The sequence below is a fragment of the Rhinolophus hipposideros genome (assembly GCF_964194185.1).
Source record: "Rhinolophus hipposideros genome assembly, chromosome: 11".
Taxonomy (NCBI): Eukaryota; Metazoa; Chordata; class Mammalia; order Chiroptera; family Rhinolophidae; genus Rhinolophus; species Rhinolophus hipposideros.
The window spans coordinates 676287-698329 of NC_138057.1; the positions used below are offsets into that span (position 1 = coordinate 676287).

General features: G+C 37.0%; 2 protein-coding genes across 3 annotated transcripts in view; one reads left to right on the forward strand and one right to left on the reverse strand.

Annotated features, from left to right (window-relative positions):
• ECM2 (extracellular matrix protein 2) overlaps positions 1–17060 on the reverse strand; it is a 37184-nt gene extending 20124 nt beyond the window's left edge. Inside the window, exons 1-3 of one of the 2 annotated variants that reach the window (XM_081065624.1) lie at positions 16913–17058; positions 9498–9705; positions 2205–2514 (exon numbers count right to left, since the gene is read on the reverse strand). In XM_081065624.1, coding sequence (XP_080921750.1) covers positions 2205–2490 — 286 coding nt within the window. In that variant the 5' untranslated portion in view covers positions 2491–2514; positions 9498–9705; positions 16913–17058. Of the gene's footprint in view, positions 1–2204; positions 2515–9497; positions 9706–16912 lie in introns of both variants that reach the window. The other variant, XM_081065623.1, reaches the window with a different exon arrangement.
• The window catches only part of CENPP (centromere protein P), a 237788-nt gene that overhangs the window by 175258 nt on the left and 40487 nt on the right, over positions 1–22043 (forward strand). The window lies entirely within an intron of this gene.

Sequence of the window (22043 nt, forward strand, 5' to 3'; positions counted from 1 at the left end):
AAATGATTTTTGATAAGAGTGCCAAGATCATTCAATAGGGGAAAAAATAGTCTCTTTAACAAATTGTGCTCGGACAACTAAATATTCACTTGCAAAATATATGAAGTTGTCTTCTGCCTCACACCAAATGTAAACATTAACTCAAAGTGGATCAAAAACGTAAATATAACACTAATAGAAGAAAACATAGGTGTAAATCTTCATGACCTTGGGTATTTAGATATGACTCCAAAAGCACAAACAACAAAAAATAAATTGGACTTTATCAAAATTAAAAATTTCATGTATAAAAGGGCATTGTCAAGAAAGTGAAAGGACAGTGTACACAATGGGAGAAAATATTTGCAAATCATGTGTGATAAGGGCCTGATATCCACAATGTACATAAAGAACTCTTATAACAACAGAAAGACAAACAACCCAATGTGAAAATGGGCAAAGGATTTGAATAGACATTTCTCCAAAGAAGATATAGAATGGGCAACAAGCACATGAAAAGATGTTCAACATCATTAGTCATTAGGGAAATACAAATTAAACCACAATGAGATAGCCACTCACATCCACAAGAATGGATGGCTATATTTTAAAAAATGGAAAATAACCAATGTTGGCAAGGATGCAGAGAAATTGGAATCTTTGAAAATTGCTGGTAGGTACATAAAATGGTGTCACCTTTGTAGAAAACATTTAGTGTTTTCTCAATAAATTAAATACAGAAGTACCATATGGCCCAGCTCCTAGGTACCCATGTCCCCTTCTAGGTATATACCCAAGAAAATTGAAAACAGGAGTTCAGATAGAAACTTGTTCACAAATGTTCATAGCTGTGCTATTTTCAGTAGCCAAAAGGTAGAAACAACCCAAATGTCCATTAGCAGGTGATTGGGTAAACTATATGTGGTCTGTCTATATGATGGAATGTTACTCAACGTAAAAGGGAATGAAGTACTGACATATGGTGCAACGTGGATGATCCTTGAAATCGTTATGCTAAGTGAAAGAAGCCAGACACCAAAGGCTGCACATTGTATGACTCCTTTCGTATGACTTATCCAGGATAGACAAGCATTAGAGACAGAAAGACTAGTAGTTGCCAGGGGTTGGGGTTAGGAGAAAATGGGGAGGGACTGCTTAGTATGTATGGAGTTTCCGTTTGGGGTGAAGAAAATTTTCAGGAACTGTAGTGATGATGGTTGCACAACATTGTCAGTGTACTAAATACCACTGAACTGTACACTTTAAACTGTTAAAATTCTAAGTTTTATGTATATTTTACCACAATTTTAAAAAGTACTATAAGACCACTGGAAAACATTTTAGGACAATTGAGAAATGTTTGGTATCCATCTTCTGTGACCACACCATTCGTTAGCAGTTGTGAGAACACTGTCATTATCATATCGTTTTAGTAGATTCCCTGCCTCTTGACTCTTTTCCCAGCCATGCTGTAAATGTGACCTAAACTGCATATTTTCATGGTAATTGTATGTTATTTCTGTTAATTCCATGGAAATAACATCATTTAGAAGCATTTGGTTTTCTTGAGACAATATATGAAGTATTGGCCACAGAATATTATGTGGTGATATTTTCTTTTGTCTTCAGAAAGTTTTATGTAATGGTAACATGTATAATGTAATTACTCTTTTTTTCTTCCAAACCTGCAAAAATGTGGACTATTAAATACTAGTGTTTAAAAATGCCTCGTTGAAATCTTTGGCAGAATTTCCAATATTTTCAACCCTTAAAAATTCAGTAGTTTATATAAAATAAAATCAAATGGCTTAACTCCATTTTTTGTTGAATAATTTTGATTGAAAATATTTAATAGCCATATGTTCATAGAATCATCTGAATAATTTATTTCTATATCCTAGGTGATATATCATTATAAGTGAAAAAGCAGTTGACAAATTTATGTGTATATTATCTATATTATGATTACAAGTATTTAAAATACATGGCATAGTAAACAGACTAGAAATAAGTAAAACAAAATAGTAACTATGGTTTTATAAGTATAGTAGGATAACTTTTTTGTTTTCCAATTTTATAAGTACATTCTATAAATGATTTTAAAATTTTGTTTAAAATGTATCTTCATAGATTAAACCAAAAGATAATCATGTGAGTTGAATTTTACTTTAATTATCATCATGGAAATTCCTTCTGTCCCCCTCTCCCTAGTACTGTTTTCTTACCTGGTAGCACATTATAGCTTGATTCTACTCCAAGAAACTTTAAAAAGGATTCAAACTTCTCCATGCCATAATCCAGGTTAACCATGGGAAGTGTCGCTGTTGGTGTCACCGTCGTTGTTTGCTGAATCCCAAGCTGTCTACTAGGTCTGTGGTTAGACAAAAAGCTTTTCCTCAGTTTTCTGTAATGCATCTTCCCTTTTTGCTTTCTTGGAGTTCCTTCATTTTGTCCAAAGTCAGTTTGAAAAATGATAAGCAGAAAAAAACAAAACAAACCTGCAAACTTCATGCTTGCTTTTTCACTACCCAATTCCTAGAATGAGAATGAAACAGAATTTCAGAGTTAGTTGTGACTAAATTTTTACCTCTGAAAACTGACTTATAATTGCCTGTATTCCTCAGCTGCGAATCTTTGGAAAATAACACGATATATGGGCTCTACGCTAGACTACTACTGCAAAATCAGCATGTAGAAATTTTCTGTCAAAATCAGAGAACTTCTAATATCATTATCTCCACATCAAGCATGAGCAGACTTTTTCTATAAAGGAACAGATAGAAATATTTTACACTTAACAGGCCATATGTTTCCTGTCATAACTAGCCCACTCAGCCCTTGTAGCACAAAAGCAGACAATATGGACAGAGATAGGTGGAGCTGTCCGCCAGTAAAACTATTTACAAAAACAGGCCAGCGTTTGCCTGGGCCAGCGTTTGCTGACCCTTCTCTGGCCCCCTGTGTTGTAAGCTTTCAGAGGTCACTCGGGATTCTCTCCACCTGTCTGCCAAGTCATCTTGTGACTGACATCATCCATAATCCAACTTCCCACCTCTTCTATTTTGTTCTTTTATTCTCCAGCTTCAGAATTTTCTTTTTTTAGGGAGAGGACATGATAGCACCATATAAAAATAATAGTAAACAAGCATCTGTTATATAGAGGTAAAAGAGACAGTAACTCTTAGCTGCTCTCGAGAGCAGCGCAGGGCTCTCGGTGTGGTGAACTGAGACATGTGTTTGAGCCGTGACTACTTCAGTACTCTTGCTGAGGAAGACTAAGTGTGGTAGTGGCATTGTGGTCTGATGGGATGGGCCAGGCCCTTTAGTCAGGTAGCAAGGACAGGTAGAGAGAAGCCCTCCACCAGGTGTTCGCGGGGGCTGGTGAAGGATCAGCAGGCATGCGCTCTGGCTGCACTTAGTCCCGCAGGGAAGGTTTGCACAGTGTCATTGTCCCTCTGAGCATATGGCCAGTGTCCCTACCCTTGCTCTTCCCTGGCAGCTCTTCCCGCAGGTTCCCTCCCTGTCAGTGCTCGCTGAGTTGGAGTACCCTCTCCACACAGCCATGAAAACCCAGGGACCCTAAGGACCCAGCATCACCAGTTAAGTGCAGCTTTGCTCAGCGATGACGTTGATCCCACGGGCCTGCCTTGATCACCTCTGTCAACTAAAACAAAACTCCTACTTCAGAAAACACCACTCTGGCTGGCGATGGGCAGGAGTGGTAAAGGTTCAAGGTGATATTACATACATAGATGAAAACTCCAACTGCAAAGGAGGGACTTGGAAGGCTCAATGGGCCAACAGTGGCCTCAGGCTGTCAACCAGCAGTTTTGTGGGGACCTTAGAAAATAGCTAAGAGACCCATTAAGCATGTGATTCAGCTTTTCTGTATGAAATAAAGTGATCTGTTGACATTCAGCTGCTACTGTCTTACAGGTCTGTTTCAAAACCTGTAGGTAAGCTGTGGGCATCGCAAGGGCATCGGAGTGGAGGCTGTGTCCTGGAAGTACAGCAGGCTTTTCACCCCTCGGTGCCTGCCACCCAGATGTGTAGGAGATGGGGGAGCAGTTTCAGGTCCCACCAATATCGTGATCTCTCAATAGGAACCTACCTTGACTACCAAACATCAGGTTGCCACCCTGGTTCCTTTGCCTAGGTACAAATGTCACTCGCTGACCTATTTTGACATTCTACCATAAGGTACATCACCTGGAGGCCAAGAATATGAGCACTTGTTTGTGGGAGGCTTGCATCCCTGCCTTGCCAACATTCTTGTGGATGGACAGCTAGTAACACAGTGGCTCCAGGAAGTAGCGACTCCTGAAGAAGTGCAAGTTAGTTTATGGTTACTTCCTAGAGAACCCATCAGCCATTACACCAGTGTTGTGACAGGACTTATCAAATCTGACTTCTGCTTTCAGCCAAGATGGAATTAACAGACCAGATAAACCTTCCCTTCTAAAACAACTTAAAATTGGGACAAAATACATGAAACAACATTTTCAAACATTAGACATGGAACAGCACAGACAGAGCTCTGAGAGGTGAAGCCCGCTTACTGCCTGGAGGGAACTCCTTCCCAGACTGCACCCCAGAGAGGGGGCCCAAGCGGAGCCCCAGTCTCCATCAGCTGAAAAGACAGACCTGGGGGTCTGGGGATGCCAGAGAGGCAAGAGCTTACAGGGCAGGGTACAGAGAGGTGAGAGCTACCAAGAAAACACCTTCCAGAGACCTCAAGTCTTCACCTGAGTACTGAGTAAAGTACTCAACACTGGAGAAACAACTCCTGTAAAAAAAAAAAAAATCCCTGGGGCTCAAGAAAGGCTGGGGAGAGTTTGTGTGCACACCAGTCAGAATGGAAAACCTGTACTTCACAGGGCATCGGGATACCGGCACAGCAGGAGAAACAGTTAACCCTAGACTAACAGCTGCCCTGATCCCATTTAACAACTGAACAACAAGCCTTCCTGAGAGGAAGAAGTGAGGTACAATAACTTAACCATGTCCCAGAGCACCTAACAGTGCCCGAGACTCCAGCAAACATTTTCCAAGCACACAAAGAAGGAAGAGTTGACCCACAGTGATGAGAAAAATCAATCTATTGAAATCAACTCCAAAATGGCAAAGCTGACATAATTATTAAGTAGGCCATTAAAAGTTATTATAACTATATTCCAGATACTCAAGAAGGTAGAGGAAAGATATTTAAAAAGATCCAAATCAAATATTTAAAGATGAAAACTACAACGTGAGAGATGAAAACTAGACTACAAGGGATGAATAGCACATTAGACATTACAGAAGAAATTAGTGAACTTGAAAACATAGTCATAGATATTATCCAAAATGAAATACACATATATTATACACAAAACACTAATGAGAAACAAGAACAGAGCATCACTGAGCTGTGGGATAACTACAGGCAGATCAATTTATGTCCAATTCCAGCCCCCAAAGGACTAGGGAGGCACAAAAAATATAAGAAATAAAGACCGATCATTTTCCAAGTTTGATGAAAATGATAAACCCACATATCCAAGCCCATTGAACCCCAAACATAAGAAATATGAAGAAAATTATACCAAATATTTATCATTCAAATTGCCTTAAAAGAGAAAATGTTAAAAGCAACTTTTAACATGTTGTTAAAAGCAAAAAAAACATTTTTTAACATTTTTTTAAAAGAAAAAAAAGACAAAATTATAAATAAAGGCAGACTTCTCTTCAGAAATAGTACAAGCCAGAAGACAGGAGAGCAACGTCTTTAAGGTACTCAAATAAAAGATAATTGACTATCTAATACACTCAACTGTTTAACAATTACAGTAATACAATAATACTATATTTGGGTGTTTATCACATAAGTTGAAGTAAAATGCATGGGAATAGAAGCAGAGTGGAAGAAATAGGAAATGTAAATGTACTGTTGTAAGTTTCTTATACTATAAGCAAAGTGGAATAATACCACTTGAAAGTAAACTGTAGTAAGTTAAAGTTGCACATTATGAGCCTGAAGGTAACCAGGAAACAAAAAGAGTTATAGCTAATAAGCCAATAAAGGAGATAAAGTGAAATGATAAAAAATAATCCAAAACATATATGTAAATTATATTAAATGTAAATTGATTAAATGCCACAGTTGAAAGACGGAGACTGAGAGACTGTCAGATTGAATTTAAAAAAACAGGACCCAACTAGATGCTGCCTTCAAGAAACTCATGCTAGAAAAAACCGAGAGTGGTTAGATGGGTGTGTGGGAGGGGGTTGGGGATAAGGGGAAAGGTGAAGGGATTTGGAAGCAGCTGGAAAAAAAAAAAAAAAAAAAAAAGAAACTCATGCTAAATATAGATACAAATGGGTTAAATTAAAAGGTTGGAAAATATATACTATGGTAACACTAATCAAAAGAAAAATGGAATTCTGGGATGTAAAATATAGCATAGGGAATATAGTCAGGTAGGTACCAGACTTACTGGGGTGATCACTTTGTATGTTATATAAATGTCTAATCACTGTGTTATACACTGGAAACTAATACAATATTGTATGTCAATTGAATTGAAAAATAAAGTGTAATGGCTATAATAATGTATGATGAAGTAGATAAGATGAAGAAGAATATTATCAAGCATATAAAGAGCCATTGCATAATGATAAAGGGATTTTTTTTTTGTTGTGAAGATGTAACAGTCCTAAACCTTATATACAGAACAGTACAGCTTTGAAATACATTAATAAAAAAACCAATAGAACTGCAAGAAGAAATAGACAAATCCATACTTGTCATCCAGAATTTCTATTTTCCTGTCTCAAATATTGATTTTAAAATAATAGATTGCAAGTTAAAACAAGATAGCACTATACAACTATTAGAATAGCCAAAATCAAAAACACTGACAACACCAAATGCTGGCAATGATGTGAAGCCACAGAACTCTCATTCATTGCTGGTGCCAGCACAAGATGGTACAGCCACTTTGGAAGACAGTTTGGCAGTTTTTTTGAAAACTAAATATATTCTTAATATATGACCCAGCAATCATGCTCCTTGGTATTTACCCAAATGGGTTGAAAACTTATATCCACACAAAACCTACACGTGGATGTTTACATCAGCTTTATTCACAATTGCCAAAACTTGGCAGCAACTGAGATGTCTTTCAGTAGGTGAGTGGATAAACATTCACTTTCATTGTCTGGAAGTCCATCCAGACAATGGAATATTATTCAGTGCTAAAACGAAATGAGCTGGCAATCCATGCAAAGACATGGAAGAACATTAAATGCATAATGCTAAGTGAAAGAAGCCAGTCTGAAAGTGCTAATGCTGTATGATTGTAACTATATGGCTTTGTGGAAAAGGCAGTAAAAAAATCAGTGGTTGCCAGGAGTTGGTTTCATGGGGGAGGGATGAATAGATGGAACACAGAAGATTTTTAGGGCAGTGAAAATATTCCATGTCATGGTGTATACATGTCATTATACATTTATCCAAACCTATACAATGTACAACACCAAATGTGAATTGTACATTATGGACTTGGTCATAATGATGTCTCAGTGTCGTTTCATTGATTTTAACTTACTGTAAACCTAAATCTGATAATTGGAATATATAAAAAACATGTTGCTAAAACTCATGCTTAATTGTTCAATACAATGTTTTCCCCTGAAGATCAGGAACAATGAAAGGGGGTCTGGTCTCACCACTTCTAGTCAACATTTTACTGAATGTTGTAGCCAATATAGTAAGGTAAGACCGAGGAGTAAAATGCATCCAAATTGGAAAGAAAGAAGTAAAACTGGCTTTATTCACAAATGTCGTGATCGTCTGTGTAGGAAATCCTACCAAAAAGTTCCGTAAGTAATAAGAGCTTAGTGAAGTTGCAGGATTCAAATGATACAAAACTCAAGATTATTTCTATATACTAATGGCAATCAGGAAATGAAGTTAAAAATGAAACTATAATAACATAAAAATGTGATATCATAAAGGATACTTCTGACAAAAGATGTGCAAGATTACTGCCCTGGAAACTATAAAGAATTGCTGAAATAAATGAACGAAGACCTATATAAATGGAGATATACAATGTGTATATGGATCAGACCATTTAGTTTTAAATTACAATTCTCCCTTAAATTAATCTATAAATCTGTCACAAATCCAATCAAAATTCCAGCAGACTTTCAAAAAAAATTGACATGGTGTTTCTAAAACTTATATGGAAATGCAAAGAGCCTAGAACAGCCAAAACAACTTTGTAAAAAAAGAACAAATTCGGAGGGTAACACTACCTGATTTCAATACGTATTAAAAGCTAGAGAAATAAAGATAGTGTGATATTGGTGTTAAGACAGACAAGTAAAAAACAGAATAGAGAGTATAGAAATAGACTAAACATACACAGTCAATTGCATTTTGATAGAGGTACCAAAAGTTTTAATGGAGGAAGGGTGATCTTTTCAGCACAGGGTACTAGAATAATTGCATAGTCACATACGAAACAAAAATGCAGTATAAAAAATTGTCATAGATAATGTAAGAGGAAAATTATTTGTAGAAGTAAACAAAGGAAAAACTTTTGGGGACCTTGGGGTTAGCAAAGATTTCCTAAATACAGCAATGAAAGCATGAAATATTTTTAAAAATAAATTGAACTTCATCAAAATAGAAATCTTTTTCTCTTTAAAAGACACTGTTAAGACCATGAAAAGTCCTGCCACATAATAGGAAAACTATTTGCAAGATGTACAACAAAGGACTTGTATCAACAATAAAGATGTTTTAATTCAATTATTAAAAGAAAAACCACCCAATTTTTAAAAAATTGCACTTCATTTTATTGCGCCCAACAAATGTTGGGTTGTTTGCAAATTGAAGGCAAGACCCTCTACCAGTTAAAAGATTACAACTTGCTTTATTGCCATACTTGCTTCATTGCAGTGATCTGGAACCAAACCCGCAATATCTCCCAGGGACTGAAGACCTTTGAAGCTCCTGCAAGAGCTTTCCCTTGTACCATCTGGTTTGGCTGGAAACTGCTCCTTTTACAAAGGTTCCTTGACAAATCCTACAGAGGGTTTTGTTTTCACCTTGGCATTTGTATCAAAATGGTCATGACCATTCAGAATGGAACTGTGGAGAACAATACATATGTTCTAGTACATCCAATTTTGGGTGCTGAGAACTTTATAAACCCACCCAATTTTTAAAACAGTTCAAAACTTTGAACACACTTCACCAAAGATGATCACAAATGACAAATAAGCCCATGACAGGGTACTCAAAATCATGAGTCATTACGGAAATAGAAATTGAAACCTCAATGAGATACTGCTACACACCTATTGGAATGGCTAAAATTAAAAAGGCAGACCATAGCAAGTGTTAGCAAAGATGTGGAGTAACTAGAGTTCTCACACAATGCCCTTGGTGATGTAAAACAGCATAGACATTTTTGGAAAACAGTTTGGCAGTTACTTCAAAAGTTAAACATGCACGTGCTACTTACCCAGCCATTCCACTCCTAGACATTTACCCAACAGAAAGAAAGCATATGTCCACAAGAAGACTCTTTTATAAATGTTCATAAAAGCTTTCTTCATACTAGACAAAAAGCACAAGCCATTCAAATGTCCATCAACATGTTAGTAGATAAACAATCTATAATCTGTATGAATATACAGTGGAAGACGAATTCGCAGTAACAGCAGGTGAATCTAGAAATGTTGAATAAAAGAAGTCTCACCCAAAAGGATACATACTGATTCCATTTATATGAGACTGTAGGAAATACAACCTTTGCTACAAGGCAAGCACCTCAGTGGTTGCTTAGCAGGGACGGGGACTTGGCAGCCTGGTAGGTGGAGGAGGTCATCACGGTGATGAGTGAGCTTCGGAGGTGCCGGGGTATTCATACTCTGGACTGTGGCTACGGTTTTACAGGTACACTTTAGATTATGTACTTTCCTTCATAATAATTTTTAATTTATAGTTTACAGGTACAATATAAATATATGCACTATAATTATCTCTACCACTATATTTGGATCGGGCTACCACTTTGATGTTCAGAGTAAGAGAGCAACTGCAGAATCACATGGAAATCATGTGATGAGTCAAATCCGTACTCCCTGTTGGTCTGAGGCACTTAGCAATGTTGTGTGACCTCAGACCTCTCCTCGGGTGGAGCTGAAGTGAGGGTCTTGAGGACCAAGCTGTGAGGTTGAGAGTAACTTAGACCAGGCGTCAGGAAATGAAGCGCTCAAGACCAAATTGGGCCTGCTGAGTGCCTTTGTACAGCCTATAGGCTAAACATAATTTTTATATTTTCACGGTTTTAAAATTTAAAAGAAGAATAATATTACAGATTAAACTATATGAAATTAACATTTCAGTATCCGTATATAAGGTTTTATTGGCACAGCCATGCTCACTTATTTATATATTGCTTATGGCTACTTTTTGCACAGCAATGGCAGAGTTGAATAGTTAAGACAGACTCACAATATAATCTGCAAAATCCAAACTAGCTTGTAGCAAGTTTTCCAGCCCACAGTTTATAGCAGTGGTTCTGGACAGGGGAGGATTTTGCCCCAGGGGACACTGGGCAACCTCTGGCTACATTTTCAGTAGTCACAAGCAAGAGGGGCACTTTGGCTGTCAGTGTGGAGAGGCCAGGGAGGCTGCTAAAGCAGGGAGGCTGCTTGCAGTGCCCAGGATGGCCTGCCACAGCACGGGGTCAGCCAGCCCGAGTGTCAGTCGTGCCCGGATGCAGAAACCCTGGTGTAGAGAAATAGTTACTGAAGGCTTTTAATTAGGACGGTCCCATGTTGCTTATAGGCAGAACCTAATGAGTTGTAACTAAATGGGGTTAGTTATAAATGAATTATGAAGCTATCCTACTAATTCCAAGGCATTCTTTTTTTTTAATCTGTTTCCAAGTCTCATACATAAGCTCATGCAGTGAGAATTTCATATTCTTCAATTTATGATCCTCCTTTCAGTTTGTATTTCCGTTGTGCTCAGGTGACGTTGTTGTTTCCTAACAATCTACATCATTTATAATGGTGCTTCACTGTGTAGAGCTCAGATTTGGAATGAGTCTTTGAAGTCATGTGCTTTTCTAGTAGTGGGGAATTATTTATCTTCCATGTTCAGACAACTCTGTCCAAAAGGTCTTTCTTAGGTTGAGCTATAATTGGTTGTCCACATGATAGCCCATAAGAGAGTTAAAGATAAAAGCCACGTTCACAGTTTCTCTCTCCTAAGGTCGTCGTCTTTTTTTTTCTTCAGGGATATGTGTTGTTTTTTAAGGAGGGCACAGCTCACACGCCTCATGTGGGGATCAAACTGACAACTTTGGTGTTATTAGCACCACGCTCTAATCAATGGTCGTCATCATTTTTTCTCAATCCTTTTTAGGATGTGTTTAAAATTATACAAATAGTGTATTAAAAAAACAACTCAAAATGATACATATGTGTTTAAGGCATAAAAGATTAATTACCTTAACCATAATTCATAGTTTAGTACAAAATAGGCACACTTTTTCTTCAAGGTCAAGAGAGTCAGTATTTTAGGCTTTGCAAGCCAACAGTCTCTGTCAAAACTATTCAATTGCTGTTACTGTAGCCCCAAAGTAACCATAGAAGATAAGTAAATGGATGGGTGTGGCTGTGTTCTGATGCACTTAGGCTATAGTTTCCCAACCCGGATTTTAGTGTATCTTTCATAACCCCTTCTAAGCACATGAACATACATATTTAAACACAAATGGAATGGTTAGGTATATATTATGCTGCAATTTATTTTATTTTTACTCAATAATAAATTGTGGACATATGAGGTCTGACAATTAAGTTTGCGAACTGGTTGCAACGATGTTGCTAACCTTTTTTGATTATCAGAGGGATTATTCATTATGAACTTGTACCAACTGGACAAACAGTTAACCAAGTTTACTATTTGGAAGTGCTGAAAAGGCTGCATGAAAAAGCTAGATGACCTGAACCTTTTGCCAACAATCCATGGCTCTTGCATCACGACAATGCACGAGCTCACCTGGCACTGTCTCTGAGGGAGTTTTTAGCCAGTAAACAAATAACTGTATTGGAACACCCTCCCTACTCACCTGATCTGGCCCCAATGACTTCTTTCTTTACCTGAAGGTAAAGGAAATACTGAAAGGAAGACATTTTGATGACATTCAGGACATCAAGGGTAATATGACAACAGCTCTGATGGCCATTCCAGAAAAAGAGTTCCAAAATTGCTTTGCAGGGTGGACTAGGCACTGGCATCAGTGCACAGCTTCCCAGGGAGAGTACTTCAAAGGTGATTGTAGTGATATTCAGTGATGAGGTATGTAGCATTTTTTTCCTAGGATGAGTTCACGAACTTAATTGTCAGACCTCGTATATGTCAATGTATGTAAATCCATCAGGTTTGTACACTAGTTTCATTCCACAAGTTATTTAACAAACAATTTGATGATGGGTATTTAATTTTTACCAGTTTTCTGCTATTGTAAACATTTGTCCATATATCTTCTGGAAGTATTTTTGTGTTTTATTTTTAATTTACAAATAATGTAATAATAGAGTCTTCATTGTTTTTGAACTATATTATCCATTAGGTTTATTTTTGGATGTAATTTAATACTTATAAGTCACTTTGATCATATTTACTAACATATTTTTGAAGCTATGTTATAGGTAGATACAAATTTAGAATTGTTAAATGTTTCTGGGGCTATTATTGTTAAGTACTTTCTGTATCTCTAGTAGTGTTTTTTGTCATAAGATCTACTTTGTCTAATAATGTTGTTGTGTTCTTTTGGTTAATGTCTGCTTAATATATTTTTTGCATCATTTTATTTTTAACTTTAACTGCCCCCAGTTGAGGTTTAGTTTACCTAAACATTTATCCTTTTTGTGTCTTGTTATTCCTTCTTGCATCTCCAGTCTTCTATTGGCATTATTTTATTTCTGTAATTCCTTCAGTGCTGGAATACTGATGACCAATTATCTTTTTATTTGAAAATGCTTATGTTTTATGTTTATTCTGAAAGGAGGATGTATTCTCTAGATATGGGATTGTAGGTTGACAAGTGTTTTTGTTCAGCACTTTGAAGATTTCATTCCAGTGTCTTCTTGTTTCCATAGTTTCTACTATTAAGTAGTCATCTGTCAGTCTAATTATTTCTCCTTTAAAAGGTTTTTTTTTTCCTGGCTGCTTTTAAGATGTCCTCTTTGACTTTGGTTTTCATCTGTTTTACCTTGTTGTATTTATGATTTTCTTGTTTTTATCCTGTTAGGATTCACAGTACTTCTTGAATCTAAAGCCATTAAATTTGGAAAATTCATTAAATTTGGAAACTTCTAAGCCCGTATCCCTTCAAATAATATTTTCTTGCTTTTCTCTCCTCTTTCTTTCTAGAACTGCAATTACATGTATGTTAGCCTTATTACGTCTTGTTGTTTAAATTTTTTTTTTCAGTTACAGTCGACACTCTATATTAGTTTCAGGTGTACAACATAGTGGTTAGACATTTATATAACCTACAATGTGATTCCCCTGATAAGTCTAGTACCCACCTGACACCATACATAATTATTATAATATTATTGACTATATTCCCTGTGCTGTCCTTTACATCCCTGTGACTGTTTTGTGACTGCCAATTTGTACTTAATCCCTTCCCCTTTGTCACCCAGTCCCCCAACCGCCCTCCTTCCATATGGCAGCCATCAGTTTGTTCTCTGTATCTATCAGTTTGTTTCTGTTTTGTTTGCTGGTTTCTTATTATGTTTTTTATGTCTCTTTCCCTCTCTTGTATTTTTCATCCTTCTGTCACTCTGTGATTCATCCTGGTTATTCTTTTAATCTACCTTCCAATTCACTAACTATGTCTTCAACTGTGGTTTATCTGCTATTAAATCCACTCTTTGACTTCCTTATTTCTTTTGTGTTTTTTTTTAACTGTTTTTAATTTTCAGTGGGTTCTTCTTCTTGTTTCTGATGCTACTAAAATTTTCAATCTATTCTTTTACTTTTTGAATATATTTATCATGTTTTTTAAAAAGTCTGTGTTTGTAGACTCCATTTTCTGCACCCTTTGTATGTCTATTTCTATAGTCTGTATTTTGTTTGGTTTTTAGCCATGTTGTTCTGTTTCTTCTCATGCCTGATGGCTTTTGATTTAGTGCCAGACATTGTATATGAAAAGTTATGATGATACTTTGAAGCCTAGGATAAATGTATAGTTTGTCCCAAAAGGATTTACGTATGCTTTGGGCATGAGGCTAAGGGTACTACCAATCATAGATTGAGTGACTTGAAGCTGAGCTTCACTATCTCCAAATAATAATTACACTTTGGGTCCCAAACCAAAGCTGGGTGATTTCACTGGCATGACTTCTCCCCGCCACCCCTGCTGCTTGCTTGGCCCTTTGATTTTTGTTTCTCTTTTGTCTCATGAAGCTGTTTTAAAGCTACGCTAAGCTTCTCAGCTACCTCTGTTGGATCCACAGGTGCCTCTAGAAGAAAAGCTGTTCCAAACTTCTTTGGGTTTCAGTCCTACCCTATATATTGGCCCTGTAATTTTCCTTTCTTGTCTAATTATTCTCAGCAGGTTGATCGATCTGAATCGCCTAGCCTGCCATTATTAGAAGCAGAAGTTCCGTCAGATTCATTTTATTTCTTGCTGAAATACATCCTCTTTCTTCAAAAGAATGTTGTGAGTTGTAAAAATTTGGAATTCTTCTGTGTCAGAAAACATCATTCTGTTTAGTTGGAAACAGAATTATTTCAAAATCATTTTTTCATAATTTATTGAAAATTTCTTACATCTAATTTCCACAAATTTCTTACATTTAATATTACTGTTGAGAAGTTTAAGTTGAATCTAATTTTCATCTCTTCCTAAGAAATCTTATTTTCCCTCTTAATAGTTTTTTTTTCCATATTTTCAACTCATTTTTAATATTCAGAAGTTTTACCATAATGTATACGGTTGTATGGTTGTTGTTTTTAAATTTATCCTTCTTGGCACCTTTTTCTCTAATGACTTGTTTTCCCCACCCAAGCTCTCTTTTACTCGGTTATCTCCCATATTAAGGTTGTGTTTTCCCTCTTCAAATTCATTCCCATCTTCTTCCGTCTTTGAAGTACTCCTCACAGTTTCTGTCTCACCAGAAATTTCCCTTATATTTTTTAGTGCAGCTACACATTCGTGTGTGTGTTTGTTTGTAATATATCATGTATCATTTCTAGGGCTCCTGGTGGTGAGAGAAGAGGGGGTGATACTTTCTCATTTTGCTCTCCTGGATCTCAGTGGTTCTTTTTATAGCTTCTTCCACCAGCATCATCCTCCTCTACTCAGGTTACCCTTGGATCATATTCTGACTTGCCACCACTTTACCTTAGCTCAACAAATGGAGCTAAGGTTATCTTTATATGAGCTAACCTCAGCATGCTAACTTTGTTCAGTATACATGTACATTAATTACTATAGTCATTTCAAAACCTTTGCTATAGGTCATTGAAATGAACCTATATTAGAACAACTTTTCGTAATCTTTTAGAAAAACATGCAAAATGCAAGGAAGGAGCAAACCCCTTATCTGGTTGGCAGCTAAAAATGTAAGTCAATTCAGAGAGCAAGCTAATGTTGGAAAAGAAATGGCAATCGCAGCAATGCAAAGCAGTATGAATAGCTGGACTGTGAAACAGGCTGAAAGTACAATTTGCTGAGTGGCAGGGAAGTGGGCTCTGGTAGAGAGCGTAGATGCTGTGCTCTGCATGAACACATACAATGAATTATTCTTGCCTTGGCAGTCATGTGGTAGGGTCTCCGTCCTGTGCTGGGTAAGAGTCATGAGGAGCTGGGCCCTGGACTGGAGGGCTCTGGAGATAACTCCCTTGTGTGTGTGTGTGGGCGGGGGGTTAGGGTTCACGTTTCCTGTTGTCCCTGGGCCTCCTCTGAGCACTCACTCACCAGGGTACCTGAGCTTGCCTCCCTTCCACTTTTCCCATCCTGGAAACTGGGTCCTTAGTCTTTCTCTTTTTCTTCCCTTAAATTGGCTGACTTTTACTTGTCCAGAAATCTAAATAGATATGTTCAGAAATATATTTGCAGAGTATCTTAATTTTAACAAAATCAGAATCCAAATTGTCTCACAGAAATGTTTAAATAATTTTTATGAAATGGCCTTTCAATGCCAGTTTTATAATTGAGCTCAGGCCTTTGTTTTTTTCAGTGATTTATAGAATTTCACATTGCTTTTACTCTTTAATAAGTAATTTTGCAATTGAGTGAATATGTTTCTAGAGGTAAGACTTTATGGCACTCTAATCACAGTAGCTATTATTTTGACCAAGTAAATTCTTCCTTCTGGCACTTACTATGTTTATACCAATATTAAATAACCTCTGTAAACTTTGGTTAACTTACTGTTTTTTTTCCATTTAAAGTTTTCATCAGCTGTCTTAAGTAAGATTTTAAAATATTAAATTTAGAATTTAAACTTCTACACAAAGCCATGAGATGTCTGTTATCCCTTTTAAAGTCACTCAACAGGCTAAAAACGAAAAACAGTTTAAATTAATTGTGAATGTTCTATTAGGACTTAAAAATAGAGAAAGAATAAAATTTCTGAACCCACTTATACTTCTATTGAGCACGTAATTATATTTAAACATATAAAAATATATTTAATCCTAATTCTGTAAAGTTTGAAATATTTGGGAAGTATTCATCCTGAGAAAAACAAGTAAACAGAATAATGCACATTTTAAACTTTAAAAATCTATTAGTAAGAGCTAATTTCCTCAAGTGTTAAACATATTTACAACATAACACACTCAAATATTAAAACCATTCCACATGCTGTAGTAAAACTTAAAAGTTAAAAACTTTTTTACCTGGAAATCTAAACTAAGTAGGCTTTGCTTGGTGTCATTTAAGTCTCCAGCTGAAAATGAAACAAAAATCAGAGCTTTCTTTAAAACAAAGGACAGAAGGGAATGTTGAAAAATGTAAACTGACTTCTTAGTAAAATCTGAAATAACTGCCTCCCTTGGGGATAAATGCCTTACAGTTTTTTGTGCAGAAAATCAGCCAAGGGAGTAACCAGGAAAATGGTTACCAAGGGAAATATTTTTTCTAAGTCACAGGAAAAATGGAAAGCAGCAGCAGGGGGAAAACATTAGGCTGCAGGCTGAGAAGGCACAGTTGGAAGCACAAAAATGGAGCTTGATTAAGAAATCTGGTTTTCATAGATGACTTGCATCCCAAATTCCTAACATTTATACTAGCCTACATGATACCATTTGAATTTTATCAGATAACAGAGATGCAATTGTCTCTGATTTAGAGGAACTGCATTCCTGGGGCTCCTTTAGTTGGGGTAATGTTAATTAATTCTCTCATCATCTGTCTGCCTACCCCAACCTCACATTCAGTATTGTGAGTAAAAAACAAAAAGCTGTTACATGTTGATGTTATTGAAATTATGTAACTTCCAACCTTGAAGCCATAACAAGAAAATGTGCAAGGGCCTGTGAGGCTTCTGCTTGTGGCTACTCTGTTACATTGGTTACATACTTGGGCCTCAGTTTCTTCTTCTGCAAGTAAGCAGATCAGAGACAGGTCAGGGTTCCAGGCCCATCCCACTGCTTACAGGTGACCTTGGGTGAGTTACTGTTGTTTCTGACTAAAGTTTATTTTTTTGTACAACGGTGATGATAATATAATACCTACCTTCCAATTTTTTGTGCAAATAAAAATAATAACGTATGAGTATATAAAGTGCCTGTCATAGATTAGGTAATGATATATCTTTTTTTTAAATTTATATTGGGGAACAGTGTGTTTTTCTAGGACCCATTAATCATTGTCCTTCAATCTAGTTGTGGAGGGCAAAGCTCACTGGCCCATGTGGGAATCGAACCAGCAACCCTATTGTTCAGAGCTTGTGCTCTAACCAATTGAGCAATCTGGCTGTCCCTAATATCTATTTTTTAAATTCTTGTTTATTCTATGTTAGGGGTCCAAATTATTTGACAGAGAGGAGCCATATTTTTGTTTTCCCAAAATCTTAAAATGACCTGGATAAACCAAATCAAGATGATGGACTAATCAAATGGGCCACCGAAATTCCTAAAAATAGTAAAAACTACATTTGTTTTTAAAAAATGCAACACTGCACTACAAAATAATTAGCACTACTTGGAGACACGAAACTTTGAGAAATTCCTTAAAGACTGAAGGCTTACAGGCTCTGTCTGACAGATGACACTATAGCTTGAAACGTGTGGAAGAATAGCTCTGTTAGTGTTCCAGGTTTAGAAATTACAGGTCCTAGGAATGGTGAGGTTCATTGGGAAACTGCACTGAAGTGTAGCAGGACAAATGAGCCCAATCCTCCTGATGTCTCCATGATTTGTTTCAAGTATTAGGTATTTGTCCCTAAATTTAACTTATGTTCTCATCCACTTGGCTTTGGGTGAGTGGTGGAACAGGGAGCCCCCGTATTCAGTACAACCCAGTATAAGCACAGAGTTAACCATCTCCACCCAGATGTTCAGAGCTTTTGGTCCGTGTTTTACCCCTGTTTTCTCAGTGATAAGCAGACAGCAAGGATACCAAACATTTGGGAAGCTTCTAACAAAGATTGGAGTCTCTCCTCTTTTTCCCAGAAAATACATATACACAATCAGAAAAGAGCTTTTGGAGACTAAATCAACAATGACGTGCCATTACTCACCTATGAGAATTGCAACAATCCAAAACATCGATACCACCAAACGCTGGTGAGGATGTGGAGCAACAGGAACTCTTCATTCATTTCCGTTGGGAATGCAAAATGGTCCAGGCACTTTGAAAGACAGTTTGGTGGTTTCTTACAAAACTGAACATACTCTTACCCAACAATCCAGTAATCATGCTCCTTGGTATTTAACCAAATGAATAACACACATGTCTGCATAAAAACCTGCACACAGATGTTTACGGGTACAGCATCTTTATTCACAATTGCCAAAACTTAGAAACAACCAAGATGTCCTTCTGTAGGTGAGTGGATAAATAAACGGCGGTCCATCCAGAAAACAGAATATTAGTGCTAAAAAGACATGGGCTATCAAGCCATGGAAAGAATGGAGTGCACATTATTAAGTGAAAGAAGCCAATCTGAAAGCCTGCATACTGTGTGACTCCAACTGCATGACATTCTGGAAAAGGCAGAACTATGGAGACATTATAAAGATCAGAGGTTGCTGGGGTTGGGGCAAAGAGAGTGATGAACAGGTGGCGCACAGAGGATTTTTAGGGCAGTGCAGACACTCTATGATACTATAGTGATGGGTACATGTCATTATGCATGTATCCAAACCCACAGGATGTACACCACCAAGGGAAACTCTAACACAGCTACGGACTTGGGTGATTCTGATGGTCAGTGTAGATTCACCAGTTGTAATAAAGCACCATTATGGGGGGGATGGGATAATAGGGGGAGCCCTGAGAGAGGGCACTGGGGATACTTAGGAAACCTCTGTACCTTTCTCTTTATTTTGCTGTTAATCTGAAACTGCCTTTTTAACAAGTAGTCTTAAAAAATATGTGGCCTGATTTGAAATACATACATTGCTTAGGGAGGAAAAGCTGTTGATGACATGCAGTGTTGGATGCAGTGTTTAGGGCAAACAGAAACACTTGTATTCTTTGTGGGCAGCTTAATAGCTATACTCTGTCCCAGCCTTTCACTTCTATGAATCCATTATAGAAACACAGCTTTCTCTGCACAAGCGTGCCTCTGGGAAAGGACCTTGTTTTTTTGTTGTTATTTTCCTTTATTATTATTTTGTTTTTATTAAAGTTTATTGGGTGACAATTGTTAGTAAAGTTACATAGATTTCAGGTGTACAATTCTGTATTACATCATCTATAAATCGCATTATGTGTTCACCACCCACAGTCAGTTCTCCTTCCATCACCATGTAGTTGATCCCCTTTACCCTCACCCACCCCCCACTCCCCCCTGACCCTCTAGTAACTACTTAACTATTGTCTATGTCTATGAGTTTTTGTTTCTCATTTGTTTGTCTTGTTCTTTTGTTGTTTTTGGTTTATATACCACATATCAGTGAAATCATAGGGTCCTCTGCTTTCTCTGTCTGACTTATTTCGCTTAGCATTATAATCTCAAGATCCATCCATGTTGTTGCAAAGGGTCCTATTTCATCTTTTCTTACCGCCGAATAGTATTCCATTGTGTATATGTACCACAACTTCTTTATACATTCATCTATCGAAGGGCATATTGGTTGTTTCCATGTCTTGGCCACCGTAAACAAAGCTGCAATGAACATTGGAGCACACGTGTCTTTATGGATAAATGTTTTCAGATTTTTTGGGTAGATACCCAGGAGAGGGATTGCTGGGTCATATAATAATTCTATTCATAATTTTTTGAGGAGCCTCCACACTGCCTTCCATAGCGGCTGCACCAGTCTGCATTCCCACCAACAGTGTATGAGAGTTCCTTTTTCTCCACAGCCTCTCCAACACTTGTTACTATTTGTCTTGTTGATGATAGCCATTCTGACTGGGGTGAGGTGATATCTCATTGTGGTTTTCATTTGCATTTCTCTGATGATTAGTGATGTTGAGCATTTTTTCATATGTCTATTTGCCATTTTATGTCCTCTTTGGAGAAATGTCTCTTCAGGTCCTCTGCCCATTTTTCAATTGGGTTGTTTGTTTTTTTGTTGTTGAGTTTCATGGGTTCCTAGTATACTTTGGATATTAGACCCTTATCGGAGGCACTGTTTGCAAAAATCTTCTCCCATTCAGTTGGTTACCTCTTTATTTTGTCGATGATTTCTTTTGCTGTGCAGAAGCGTTTAAGTTTGATATAGTCTCATTTGTTTATTTTAGCTTTTACTTCCCTTGCCTATGGAGTCAAATTCATAAAATGCTCTTTGAACCCAAGATCCATAAGTTTAGTACCTATGTCTTCTTCTATGCAGTCTATTGTTTCAGGTCTTATGCTTAAGTCTTTGATCCATGTTGAATTAATTTTGGTACATGGTGACAGAGGGCAGTCCAGTTTCATTCTTTTGCACGTGGCTATCCAATTCTTCCAGCACCATTTATTGAAGAGGCTATATTTTCTCCATAGTATGTTTTTTGCTTCTTTGTCAAAAATTGTCTGTCCATATTTATGTGGTTTTATTTCTGTGTTCTCAATTCTATTCCATTGGTCTATGTGTCTGTTTTTCTGCCAATACCATGCTGTTTTGATTATTGTAGCCCTGTACAAGCTTAAGTCGGGAAGTGCAATACCTCCAGTATTGTTCTTTTTTCTTAAGATTGCTTTGGTTATTCGGGGTCTTTTGTGGTTCCAAACAAATCTGATGGTTTTTTGTTCTATTTCTTTAAAAAATGCCATTGGGATTTTGATGGGGATTGCATTAAATCTGTATATTACGATGGGTAATATGGCCATTTTAACGATGTTGATTCTTCCAGTCCATGAGCACGGAATGTCTTTCCATTTCTTTGTGTCTTCTTCAATTTCTTTTTAAAATGTCCTATAGTTTTCAGCATATAGGTCCTTCACATCCTTAGTTAAGTTTATTCCTAGGTATTTTATTATTTTTGCTGCAATTGCAAAAGGAATTTTTTTTTATTTCTTTTTCTGAGATTTCATTGTTAGTATATAGAAATGCAATGGACTTTTGTACGTTGATTTTGTAGCCAGCAACTTTACTGTATTTGTTGATTGTTTCTAATAGCTTTTTGGTGGAGTCTTTAGGGTTTTCTATATATAGCATCATGTCATCTGCAAAGAGTGATAATTTAACTTCTTCATTCCCAATTTGGATGCCTTTTATTTCTTTCTGTTGCCTGATTGCTCTGGCAAGGACTTCCAACATTATGTTGAAAAGCAGAGGTGATAGGGGACAGCCCTGTCGTGTTCCTGAACGTAGAGCAAAGGGCTTCGGTTTTTCACCATTAATTATGAGATTAGCTGAGGCCTTGTCATAT